This window comes from Pseudoliparis swirei, chromosome 2, assembly GCF_029220125.1.
Source record: "Pseudoliparis swirei isolate HS2019 ecotype Mariana Trench chromosome 2, NWPU_hadal_v1, whole genome shotgun sequence".
NCBI classification, from domain to species: domain Eukaryota; kingdom Metazoa; phylum Chordata; class Actinopteri; order Perciformes; family Liparidae; genus Pseudoliparis; species Pseudoliparis swirei.
In genome coordinates this window covers 7,332,396-7,344,667 of record NC_079389.1, presented here as the reverse complement: position 1 = coordinate 7,344,667, position 12,272 = coordinate 7,332,396, and the positions used below count along the sequence as shown (strand labels likewise).

The 12,272-nt window shown below is 42.6% G+C and overlaps 1 protein-coding gene across 3 annotated transcripts in view; it reads right to left on the bottom strand.

Annotated features, from left to right (window-relative positions):
* Positions 1-12,272, bottom strand: part of uggt2 (UDP-glucose glycoprotein glucosyltransferase 2) — a 36,648-nt gene that overhangs the window by 17,007 nt on the left and 7,369 nt on the right. For all 3 annotated transcript variants that reach the window (XM_056431373.1, XM_056431392.1, XM_056431384.1), the window contains exons 14-27: positions 9,862-9,981; positions 9,417-9,502; positions 9,148-9,283; positions 8,740-8,871; positions 8,473-8,637; positions 8,160-8,283; positions 7,979-8,077; positions 7,095-7,189; positions 6,356-6,562; positions 3,477-3,608; positions 2,803-2,933; positions 2,296-2,391; positions 1,982-2,084; positions 1,053-1,132 (exon numbers count right to left, since the gene is read on the bottom strand). In XM_056431373.1, coding sequence (XP_056287348.1) covers positions 1,053-1,132; positions 1,982-2,084; positions 2,296-2,391; positions 2,803-2,933; positions 3,477-3,608; positions 6,356-6,562; positions 7,095-7,189; positions 7,979-8,077; positions 8,160-8,283; positions 8,473-8,637; positions 8,740-8,871; positions 9,148-9,283; positions 9,417-9,502; positions 9,862-9,981 — 1,706 coding nt within the window. The remainder of the gene's footprint in view (positions 1-1,052; positions 1,133-1,981; positions 2,085-2,295; positions 2,392-2,802; positions 2,934-3,476; positions 3,609-6,355; positions 6,563-7,094; positions 7,190-7,978; positions 8,078-8,159; positions 8,284-8,472; positions 8,638-8,739; positions 8,872-9,147; positions 9,284-9,416; positions 9,503-9,861; positions 9,982-12,272) is intronic.

The window sequence follows — 12,272 nt, the reverse complement described above, 5'->3', positions numbered from 1 at the left end:
ATCCTATTACTGCCAGTGCTCGAGCATGAATAGAAATATGTGTGTTAGAAATATGCCCTCTTTCTTTGTTTTCAATCAGAGTCGTCACAGACCTAATTGCTTTTCTTAAGTGTTCCTGTTGACACGAGGAGTCATAATACGGCGTCCAAATAAAATTAACTCGACCATAGACTATAGGTGTGAATGGCAAAAAGCCATAAACCAACCTCAGGGATTGAAACTATCTGTAAACTCATATCTCATAATCATAGACAACTTTATTACCTTTGTACAAGCTCCATCGAGAAAAACAGTTACGTATTTAAAGCGTTACAAAGAAACAAAGGTTGAATATCCTGGAAACAATTGAATTTGCTGGCAAAATATGTATTCAAATAAGACCACCTGTTTCTAAAGCATGTAGAAGTGAATTAGTCTCCTCTTACAATCCCTAGCAAGGAAATAGGTTCATCAGTTAACTAATTGCGACAGTCACATGATCACGTGCACCGGGTTAGGGTTACCAAAGTTACAGAAATTCACCAAAGAACAGTATGTTGACAATATTTACTGGTAAAGTAAGAAATAGTGTGATTTTCACAAACATTTCAATACAATTGGGCTTTTTTTATGGCTTCATGGCACTTTTGCATTGGCTTCACTTTTCAGAGCGGGAGGAGAATTGTTCTGTCATACAAACACGAGAATCGACTCAACCCATTATTGAACAAACTGTATTAAACAGAAAAGAAAGAGAACATACACAATTACATAACTAGTAGCATTCACCCAGTGGTGTGAATGTTTAATGGGTAATTTAAACCTTTCATCTGTTGTTTTTATTATTGTGTGTGTGTGTGTGTGTTTTCTGTTTTAACACCACGTCTTGAATTGCAACATTGCAAGCTGTAAGCACTTTGCCTAGAGGTATGGGGCGGCCCAAAGCAATAAGCTGGTGATATTAAGCAGATTGCATCCGTGCAGCATAATCTTACGGGAAGTCTGCAGCGGTCAGAGGATACCCGAACAAGCAAAAACAGGGACATTTAATTACTGTTGGAACGGGAGCTTACCTCTTGAGGGGCATCTCAGACAACTTGGCCCTGCAATTCATAAACACCTGCAGTCTCACATTGACCACTTGACTGAGCACCTGCAGGAGTCACAGAGGAAGAGACCCAGTTACAGGAAACAGGAGCAAAGCCCAGCCCAGCAGAGAGCGACAGGACTGGAGGCAGCCTTTAGTTTCACCGCCTGCTCCTCTTAGCTTAAGGATTTTAAGAGGTTCTCAAGTGACGGAGCACATTTGTAAAGCTCTTTTAACTGTATTTTATTTGTTTTAAAAAGGTGTTATGAAAGAACAACTTCATCGATTGATATATCCTTACATAACATCATTCATGATGCGTTTAACAGTAACAGTGGAGAGAAAATAATAAGCCAGTGTGGATGACCACATTGCCTTCCTTAAAAGTCCGCTGTGATGCTAATACGCTGTCTTCCGAATGTATACCGCATACACTGCTGAAAAGTGTACACTGAAAACAACAGCTACTGAAGGCGACTGTCCGACTGGCTGCCTGTAGAGGTACGGTGAGTCATTTTCCAAGTCAAACTTTTCACCTCAGTGAGCCTCCTGATGCAGCAGACAGCGAATGGGATTCAGTAAAAAATGCCCCCCCCCCTTTGGAAACCGTTTCTAAATAACCTGAAATAAATAAGCATGCTTGTTTTAATCTTACAAGGAACGGCACTTTTTTCTATTTTTCCTGATCAATTTTACTCACTTGATAAAATGCTTTTTAAGATATTGGAAGCTACACTATCTGTCATCATAAACTACTTGCATTAAGATAACATAGGCATGTCAATACGAGGACAGGAAAAAAAGAAAAGTTACATTTTGCACATTGACAAGTGTCGTCTTTCTGTTCTCATGATTTTAAAGTGCCCGTGCTGTACAAGTAGTGGATGGAGAAGAGCGGAACAGGATGCAGCTTACAATCAGTAGCGGGGACATCTTCTGAGCCTCCCTCGTGAGAGGGTCAACGATGGCCACGACATCGTAGAAAACCTCGTTTTCACGTGGGGAGAGATGGAGCACACTGAGGAGGAGAACACAAAGCTGATTCAGCAACACAAGGTTATGCAACCCGTGTTCAGCAGAACTGCAAATCAAAAGATTTGCCTTTCTGCTCTGCTTGACACGACGGTGGAGCAATTGTCAGATCCATCATAACGAAGGGAAAGAAAACATTTCCCTTTCAAAACCGCAGAGCCGATAGGACAGTGGACAGAGGAGAGAGCGTGGACCACCTGTGGTTGTCTTTGATAAAGTGGACATCCTTCCTGACCTCTCCTTTGGGGGCTGCAGTTAGGAGGGCATCAACTTTCATGACTAAGTCGCTGGCGCTAAGGGAGAAGAGGTGTGGCGGGGTCAGTCCATCATTTATTAACGCTGCGTATTAGAAGACATGTCAAACAGAGGAGCAAACATAAAAGTGATGTGAAGGCGTTGCCAAGGGAGCCTCATGAATCAATTCAGGCTGCTGAAACTAAAAACGGATACTTTGCACATTACAGAACACTTGATGTGGCTAAAAAAGAAAAAGGAGGATTGTTTAAGAGGAAAATATGAGTGTTTTGTTGATAGAACCGTTTAAAGAAGACAACATGGTCACAAAGAGGAACGTGTAAACGGGTATTACACATCATAGCAACTACTGTCATTATCCTTCATTCAGGGTTAGCCAAAGAGGTTGATCGCAGACAGTTAAAGAAAGAGTTTCTCTCACATAACAAGACAAAAAAATACAAACATACTGCTTTGCTTTCATCCCCATCAGTTTAACTTTGGCTTTGACTTTCTCTGCAGAACCACTGAGTGTAATCTTCTCCAGCAGCTGGAAGTCCTCCACGGTGAATTCTTCCTGCTCCTCAAATGGGCCGAGGATCTAAAATAAAGGCGACAATGCAGTCGGAACACGACTTTTTCCCCAATGGCAATCTCAGGATGTATTACATTGGTTACGACTTGCCGAGGGAGTGTGAACTGTTATGTGATTGTAACACAGCGTTGCATTCACTTTAAATCAGACGGGGCCGGTGTTTTCCTCCTTTCTATTTCTTGCCAGTGCAGCAGAGGAATGTAAAATGATATTAACTGTTACTGCCATCTCAGAGGCTGGCCTCTTCATCCGTGGCTGTCAGCATCGCTGCTGCTGAGACGTCAGTCATCAGCGCAGAACACACATACAGACACTCCCACCGACACGCACGCGCAGTGCAGCCGGTGCCACCTGTGACCTTTAAGAAACATGCATGCTGGTTTGACGGTACAAAGGGAGCTCTCTGTTAACACAAGAGGGCAAATCCTCCACCCACAGTGCAGCGGCTCACTCCACATTTAACCAAGGCTTTATCTTTCTGACCACATCTTGTGGTCAGTTCAGACATCTATGGATCGATACTCTGAAATAACGGCGACGCCCACTTACCCTGCCGTTGCTGATCACCGCCTGCTGTCCAGGACTTAATTTCAGGACGTCTCGACAAAACAGCTGCTGGCTACGAATGAAATCCACTTCAAGGGTGTTGAACTTTTTCTCAAAGGCGTCTCTGTCCATGCCCTAGAACAAAAGAAGACAAGTTTGTTTAGGATGTTGGATAAATTGATCGCCATGTTGGCTCGCATTTGAATTTGCGATGATCCAATAAACTAGCTCAAGGACCTTCGCCCTTTATAGCCTGTCCAAAACAAAATCTGAGTGATGCATCGGTACAAGGAATGATGTATGCGAGGCAAACAAATTATCCACAACATCAATGATGCCGTGCATCAGCGCAATTACTGCAGTTCTCATACATGAAATATTTCAGCCAGAGGACCGAGCTGTCAGAAATGCACGCTTGGAAACAAGATTAATCAATTTGTAATTAATACACCGAACTCTTAATTAAGCCTCGACCATTTTTGTCTATAACAAATTAGGTGTGGGAGTGTGGAGAGTTTGTGGAGTCAGGTTATTAGTTTCTCCAACATCTCTCCTCGGGAGAACAGGGGAAATAGCAATAATGTCAGCACAAACCAGTCAGCAAGTCTGTCTGGCAGCCAATAATAAACTCATATCCCTCGACTCTGGGTCTCAACTCACACAGCCCCCTTCTACCCATCTTCCCATTGCTATTTCTAGCCCATTCTCTCACCATTGTTTAAGGTTGGTGTAATTGAAGGGCAGTTTGTTATGGTTCTCCAGTCCCAAGCGTAACCTGTGCTGTATTCGTATGACTTATTCCTGATGGAAGAGACGGGGGCCCTCCTGTCAGCTAATTTGTTGATTAGTGCCTGAGAATTTGTTTCCGTGTGTGTAATGCTGAGTGGGTGGATGCTGCACACCCCAGGATGGAGAACACTAGTGGCTGGAGACTGCTTACAGGAGCAGAGTGATGGGCAGGCTTGGCTGAACACATGTGGCTGACACAACCATGAGCGGTGAGCAGCGAGCTTGACTATGTATCAGGTCCTGGAGACCAGGTATCCTGCAGCTCTTTGAAGTTAAAGATTCAGCGTGTGTAGCCCGCCTTGTGCCGGCCTCCGTGACGGATCAAGTGGAACTGACAGTGAGTAGGCTGCTCGCTTTGGCTTCTGCAGCCGGTGGAGCATCGTGTGGGCTCTAAATGTATTCTGCTTGTTGATGTTCAGGAGGGGAACCAAAAGATGAGCTCATCGATCACCGTTTTCCCTGACACCACACTTGAATCAAGAAAGCAGTGACATATCTTCGCGAGTGGCTTTATCCAACCTTCTTCTTTTTTTGCCAATATGTTCATTTGATCTGCCTTTAAAAAAAAAAGGTGATCAATGATGTCAGTGTTGAATAACATTCCTCACATTTTGCAGGGAGACGTTTCACATTCACACTTTCCACTGACACAATCCAAAGGAACCAACCTAAAAACAAATAATCTAAAGTGTTTATTACTTTCAACACAATGACACGCATTCTGAAGCACTGCATATATTTTAGGGTCGGATGATATGACGCTATATATACACCGTGAGACAAAATAAATGTGTACCTGCTGTAAGCTTCTGACATCCTGTTTATATTTAGGTAGCTATACCGTTAATATCTCTGGTTGTATTAGTCCATGGCAGGCAGTGTTGCAAATCAGTGAGCAGGACTTTTTTATGGCAATATTGGATTTATAGGATTCTGCAGCAGTGTGATGAAGTACCTCAGGTACTGTGCCACACGGGTTCAGCTTAAACAGATATTTCCATCTGTTTATGTTATGACTAAATTATGTATCGACGGATTAACGAAAATGAACTATTCCACAATATAAATTAATATTGTAATATAAAAGTACACATACCATGAAGAGAAGATCCACATTGCCCACCCCCAATCTCTGTATAGAGCTGTCATATAATCTCACTTGTTAATTAAACTAAGCATTTGAGTTGTTCTTTTCTTTACTTCTGCTACATTCCTGTTAGAATATCAGAAGAAACAAGATATTGGATTTACTCACCACCACAAAGGCAATTATGTGTCTAACACAGCGGATAATACATGTTAATTGTCTCATCAGCTATGACGGCGGGCAGCAAACTATTTTTCGGTTTCATGCATGTGTTGACACATTTCAGCAAATTGTGGTGGCAGGTAGGAGGCATCTAATATCCTACTCAAAGTAATGATCATGTAAACCATTACATTCTTTCCATCAGCAGGAGGATCACACATGCTATTAAAAAAACAATATAATCTTGTTAACGCTCCTCTCTTATTAGTTTGCATAGGTTAAAAAAGCATTACCCCGCAGCATGCTAATATGTCAGAGCATGAACAACTTCAAAAAAGGCTCAGTAAGTTCATTGAAGTGTAATTGTTATTTAAAGTGTATGTGTAATATGTGACGGCCATGCTTAAATAATTTGTATCACTCATGATTTAGAACTAAAACAATTATTGATATGATGGCCAATCGGAAACTGTTCATTTCACTCACATCACACATTTGGAGTTTTGATACCAAAACAATAAAAAAAATGTAAACTTACTTTGTGTTTATCTGACCAGTATTCTGGGCTGTAACCATTATGCATCCTTTAATGCACGCACAAATGTATGTCATAATACAATTATGACTAATACAATAATGATCACAATATAATCAGAAAATCTATATATTGCAAAGCTGTACCATATAAACACCAGACACGCACCCCTCACTACGTTAAGGTGAAACTACAGAACCTAAATGGCTTCCATTAGCTAAAACACTAAATATTGTAAATTAAATGGATGTAATCTGATTGTCTCTGATATGACAAAAATAAAAATGCATTCCTTAATTTCTCCTTTACCTGGATCAGTAGGTCCTTCATCTTGGTCCCCTTTTGGAGGAGCTGGCTGCTCTCCTCTCTCAGGAGTTTTTGCACAAACTCTGCTGCAGCCTTATTCTTCTGGGTGAGGAGCGAGGCCCAGATAGCCCTGAACAGCACCGTGTTATCGTGGCTTGGCTTTCCACTGGGGTTATCTATCACCCCCACTCGCACTCCAGGGCTGGCTTTCTGCACACGCACACACACACACACACACACACACACACACACACACACACACACACACACACACACACACACACACACACACACACACACACACACACACACACACACACACACACTAATTCACACTTATATCACACACCCTTAGCTCACAGAGAACAGTGTTGATTGCTTCAAAGTAACAGTAAAAGTTTTACATTTTCTCATTATTCTACCAGCAAAAAAAAACCTGTACCACACTCAATTCATCTCTAGTGTATTAAAGGTTCATATTTATTGTATTTATCTGTGTTGATGTTTTTTTTGGAGGATATACGTACATGCAGATATTTCCTTTAGATTGCTTATTTTTAGGTCATACGGGCCCTGATCAGAAAAACAGTATCTCAATGTACTTTATCTATTTGGCCCTGATGTGATATAGAGAGTTACAGTTTTGTAGCTGCAGTAAAAACATCAAACGTGAAAAATGGTATTGATTGAGTCAACATCCAGTCCCCCAAAGAAAGTAGGAAAGAGAGCAGATGATACTCACCACACGTTTCAGAGCACCGAGTAGAAGTTGTCTTCCTGAGAGCTTCTCAAAATCTCCGGCTATCCACAAGGTCACAGCACTCATCCCATCCTCATCTAAGGTATGAGAGCAATGACTCGGTTGTACTCTAAACTCTACATACATATCACATGACATTTCAATTTCAGCGTTGAAATACATTATGGCCAGTTTCCTGACATTCCTACAATAAACTGTTTGAGTACCAATGATGGCCAAATGTATTTTTGAGCAGTTTTTATCTCAATGTCAACCTAAATCATGTATGTGGCACTGCTAATCCTGTAAAGGATAATGAGAATCAGATGAAAGTGAGAAGGAAAATTAGGCATATTTGTTAACACGACTGTTGGTGCGTTAGATGTGAGAGAAACTGAGACATCTGGCACAGAGCTCAGTAAATTAGTCGAGAATTGTGCCACCTGTCTTCGTAATACATCCCCCCCAGTCAGTCTATCAACTCGTCGCAGATGGAGAGTGGCAATAAGCCTCCTCAGCCTCAGTGAAACAGGTACACTCCAAGCCTGAGCAGCTAAATGCAGCTCTGACGACCATTTAGATTGTTGGCTGAAAGCCAGCCAGCAGAACGCAGCGCAGCCTGTTTGCTTTAACAAAGGTCAATTTCACACTTTCATAGATGAGTGAAGCAGTGTAGGATTGATTTTGTTCAGATACAGCTCATCGGACATATTTTCAACAAGTAAATGCAGAATGCTCCAGTTTACATGACAACATGTAGATGCTTGAATGTGATTTAGATTGTTGCAAGTTATTTTGTTACTATAAATGAAACGGTGGGTTTTCATCTGAAATTGTGTTTAAGGAAACCAAGGCATGAATTAATATGAATTTATAGGATTTCTTACCAGCATTTGTAAAGTATTTCATCCTCTTTGCCATCACAGCTGTTTTGTCTCTGGAGTCATAGAATGAAAACATAGTCGTGTCATCCCAATCATCTACGACTGCAAAGCAAGAAAGAACAAGTTGAATTAAAAGAGAGGATTATAGGCAGTGAATCAAAAATGGATAGTTTCAGATGTTCACCTGGTTTGGAAGTGAAGTCGAGGTACTTGCGGTCAGTGTTTAGAATAAGAGGGTTCATCCTGGGAACCACGTTTGGCTGCTCCATGAGGTAGTCCACCACATTGGAGTCATCAGTCAACTGACCCTGTGGTCATCGGATAAAACAGATGCGAGTGAGTCACTGAGGACATCAATCCAAAAGGAGAAGCTGTTTTTGGTGGATAGCTAAGTTCTAAGAGCCAACAGTGAAGTTTTCGCGTCCGCAAATAAAAAGGGTTTGATTTGGGAGGTTGAATATGAAGCGTGAGAGTGTTTCCATGCAGACATGTTGTACCATAAAGACAGCTCTCTGGAAGGTGGTGGTGGTGTCCATGATGCGCTGCAGGATGAGGGTTTCCAGCTCATCTGGGTCCATCTCATCAGGGCTCAGAGGGACTCCATTAAATAAAGCCACTGGCAAGGAACCCAGGCCACTCTTTTTGTAGAAAAGGGCACCGTCCTGGAACACACACAAGATGGATTGGATACTTGGATGCTCCTATTAATTATCTTTTCAAGTAATTATTTTAACTTCGAAAAAACAATAAGAACGTGTTCTTACTTTTCTTTTGTCATCATACTCAGATTCTACGCCAAGAATCCTCTGAGCGCTGGCTTTGGGGAACTTTCTCTTCAGGTAAGCAGAGATCGTATCGACAGACAGCGTCTCTCCTCCTTCTACTTGGTTGTACAACTGCAAGACGGTGGCGAGTCAGATCAGATTTGATCACCGTCTTCAGATTTCTGCGGCGGTCAATAATTCCCAACACTATTTGACAAAGCTGATACCAGATGAAAAATCCCACCGACTCATCTGGTCCAATAATGTCTCAAGCCATTGGAACACAAGGCGCAATAAAAACATACTTCCGAGGCGTGAATAGATACGAGCTGGCGAGGAGTGTGCTTTAGTTATTCTTAAAGAGGTGCTTTCTAAAACAACAGAGATTTATGAATGTAATATACTTACGGAGACCATGGACATCAGAGCCTGGGATAAATCATACTCGTCTGCAATGTAATTCAGCAGTCTGAAAAATCCCACCCCTGCATCTGAGAAGCCATCAATCTCCTCTTTGGTGTTGACAACAAACACAAAGCCAATTCTATAGAAAGGGGCAAAAGCAAGTTTTCAATTTGGAGCTGAAATGACAATCACTATCTGGTTAAGAGTCTAAACGCCAAGACTTAGACGCTATAAACAGATGCAGAGGTTACTTCAGAGGTAACAGCACCGACCTCAGGGGGATCTTGTGCTTGTAGAAAAGCTCTGCCAGTTTCACCAGCTCAACACTTTCCTCCTGTAGTGGATCTAGGAACAGCACCTAACAACAGCAAAAGCTTCATCATCAAATCTGAATCATAATACAAGTGGAAACACTCGTTATCCGACTTGGAACATGGTTGGAGCGACGTTTAGCAAATCCAACAATACACCCAGACCCAGACAGTTCGGATGATCAGAGCAAATGTTAAGTATGAACATGTACTCAGTATTCTCTGTGATTGTGTATCTGACTGCAGTACCTGAATGATTACAAAAGATAACATGTAATCTAGACTAGGAGAGAAGAGTCAGAAGCCTCCAAACAGCTTCACATGTCCACTATAATGGAGACCGTTCTCAATTCCATTCCCTTTATCATCGCGGCCCTGCAGCATTTCTGGCCTTTGGGAGACTCACCAGGTTAAAGAGATTGTGTCGAATCTGCCGAATGACTCCAGGAAAAGTGGCTCGGAGGAGCTCCTGTACTCCCGTTGGCCAGTTGCGATACACTGAGTCGTTCTCTATGTCATTTATCCACTGGAAAGTGGATACAAAAAAGAGGGCGTGTGTGAAAAAAATGAAATTCAGAAGAGCAACCCTGGAAAAGGTTGAAATTAAGTACCTCACATTTCTTACGAGCAGAATGGTGTTTTCTATATTTCTAATGACATGATACCTATCAAAGCAATCAGAATACTGACTTTGCTTTATCTGAGGGTTTAGTTTAAGTTCATACCCGAGTTGGGTTTTGGGCGTGAATGACACGACTTAAGACACTGATTCACAATACCTGGCGTACTTCGATTTACCTTCTGATAAACCGTCATACACTGCTCAGGAACACTTTAAAAACATATCAGATCTCAATGTGAAAACAAATTATGTTGGATATCTACACTGATATGGACAGTTTAATGTCTTAGGAACGAAAGGATGCCACATCTTTGATGGAAATAAAAGTTTTCAGCCTACAGAGGGCTCAATTTTATAGACACCCCGAAAATCAAAGTGTAAAAATGATGTGGCAGGCTCGTCCATTTTGCCAAAATTAAATTTCTGCAACTCAAAATGCTTCTCAAGATCTTGTGTGGCCCCCACGTGCTTGTATGCATGCTTGACAACGTTGCGGCATGCTCCTAATGAGACGACGGATGGTGTCTTGTGGGATGTCCTCCCAGATCTGTCTAAGGGCATCAGTGAGCTCCTGTAAAGTCTGAGGAGCAACCTGGCGGCATCTGATGGACCGAAACATAATGTCCCAGAGGTGTTCTATCGGGTTTAGGTCAGGTGATCGTGAGGGCCATTCAATTGGATCAATTTCTTCATCCTCCAGGTACTGCCTGCATACCCTTGCCACATGGGACCGGGCATTGTCGTGCATCAGGAGGAACCCAGGACCTACTCCACCAGCGTAGGGTTTGACCATGGGGTCAAGGATTTCATCCCGATACCTAATGGCAGTTAGACTGCCGTTCTCTAGCCTGTAGAGGTCTGTGCGTCCCTCCGTGGATATGCCTCCCCAGACCATCACTGACCCACCACCAAACCGATCATCCTGAACAATGTTGCAGGCAGCATAGTGTTCTCCTTGGCTTCTCCAGACCCTTTCACGTCTATCACAGGTGCTCAGGGTGAACCAAATGCCAATCGAGCTCCACGGTGCTGGGCAGTGAGCACAGGGCACACTACAGGACGCCTCATGAAGTCTGTTTCTGACTGTTTGGGCAGAGACATTCACACCAGTGGCCTGCTGGAGGTCATTCTGTAGGGCTCGGCCAGTGCTCAACCTGTTCCTCCTTGCACAAAGCAGCAGATATCGGTCCTGCTGATGGGTTGAGGACCTTCCACGGCCCTGTCCAGCTCTCCGAGAGTAACTGCCTGTCTCCTGGAATCTCCTCCATGTTCTGGAGATTGTGCTGGGAGACACATCAAATCTCCTTGCAACGGCGTGGATGTGCCATCCTGGAGGAGTTGGACAATCTGTGCGACTTCTGTAGGGTTAAGAAATCGCCTCATGCTCCCAGTAGAGATAATGACTCTAGCTAAAGCCAACACTAATGGAAAACCAGTCAAAGCGATCAAGAGGGAGAAACTTGAAATGGCCTCCACATGCAAAACCAGTCCTATTTTGGGGGTCGTCTCATTGTTGCCCCTCTAGTGCACCTGTTGTTAATTCCATCAACACCAATGCAGCAGAAACTGATTAACAACCCCCTCTGCTACTTAACTGATCAGATAATTATCAAAAAAGTGCAATTCAATTCATGCCATACCCTGATAAATAAGTGTTCCTTTAATTTTTTTTAGCAGTGTAGATAATGATATATTTTAGTAGAAGAGGGAAAACATAGTTTCCTCCGAGAAAATCTTTCTGTGCCGCTCTTTGCTCTTCTTTCAAAGAAGAAATATTCTCCTCTTGTCCTCAACTACGCCCGGAGCTGCCGGTAGCTCCTCCCAGGACGCTGATTGGCCCGTGCTCCAGCTTACCGGGTAGAAATGCAGTACTTGAATATTTTGTGGACCGTGATCCCACAATTCTGGTGTGTTCTCGTGACATGGCAAGAATCAAGCCGCCGTGAAAGGCAATACTGATAATGTTGGGTAGCCAATGCGAGGGACATTGAATTTCAAACATACATAACATTAAACAGTGTTGCATTAGCTAACTTTAGAGAGAATAATCGATTTTCGGTTAACTGAACTATTTATTTACACGGTGTAAAAGGTTTTTAATGTAACCTACATGCACAATAAACAGGTAATCACAGGCATGTAAATAAAGCTGTTGCAAGAAATATAAGTAAACAGTTTGTGGACAGAAATAAGCT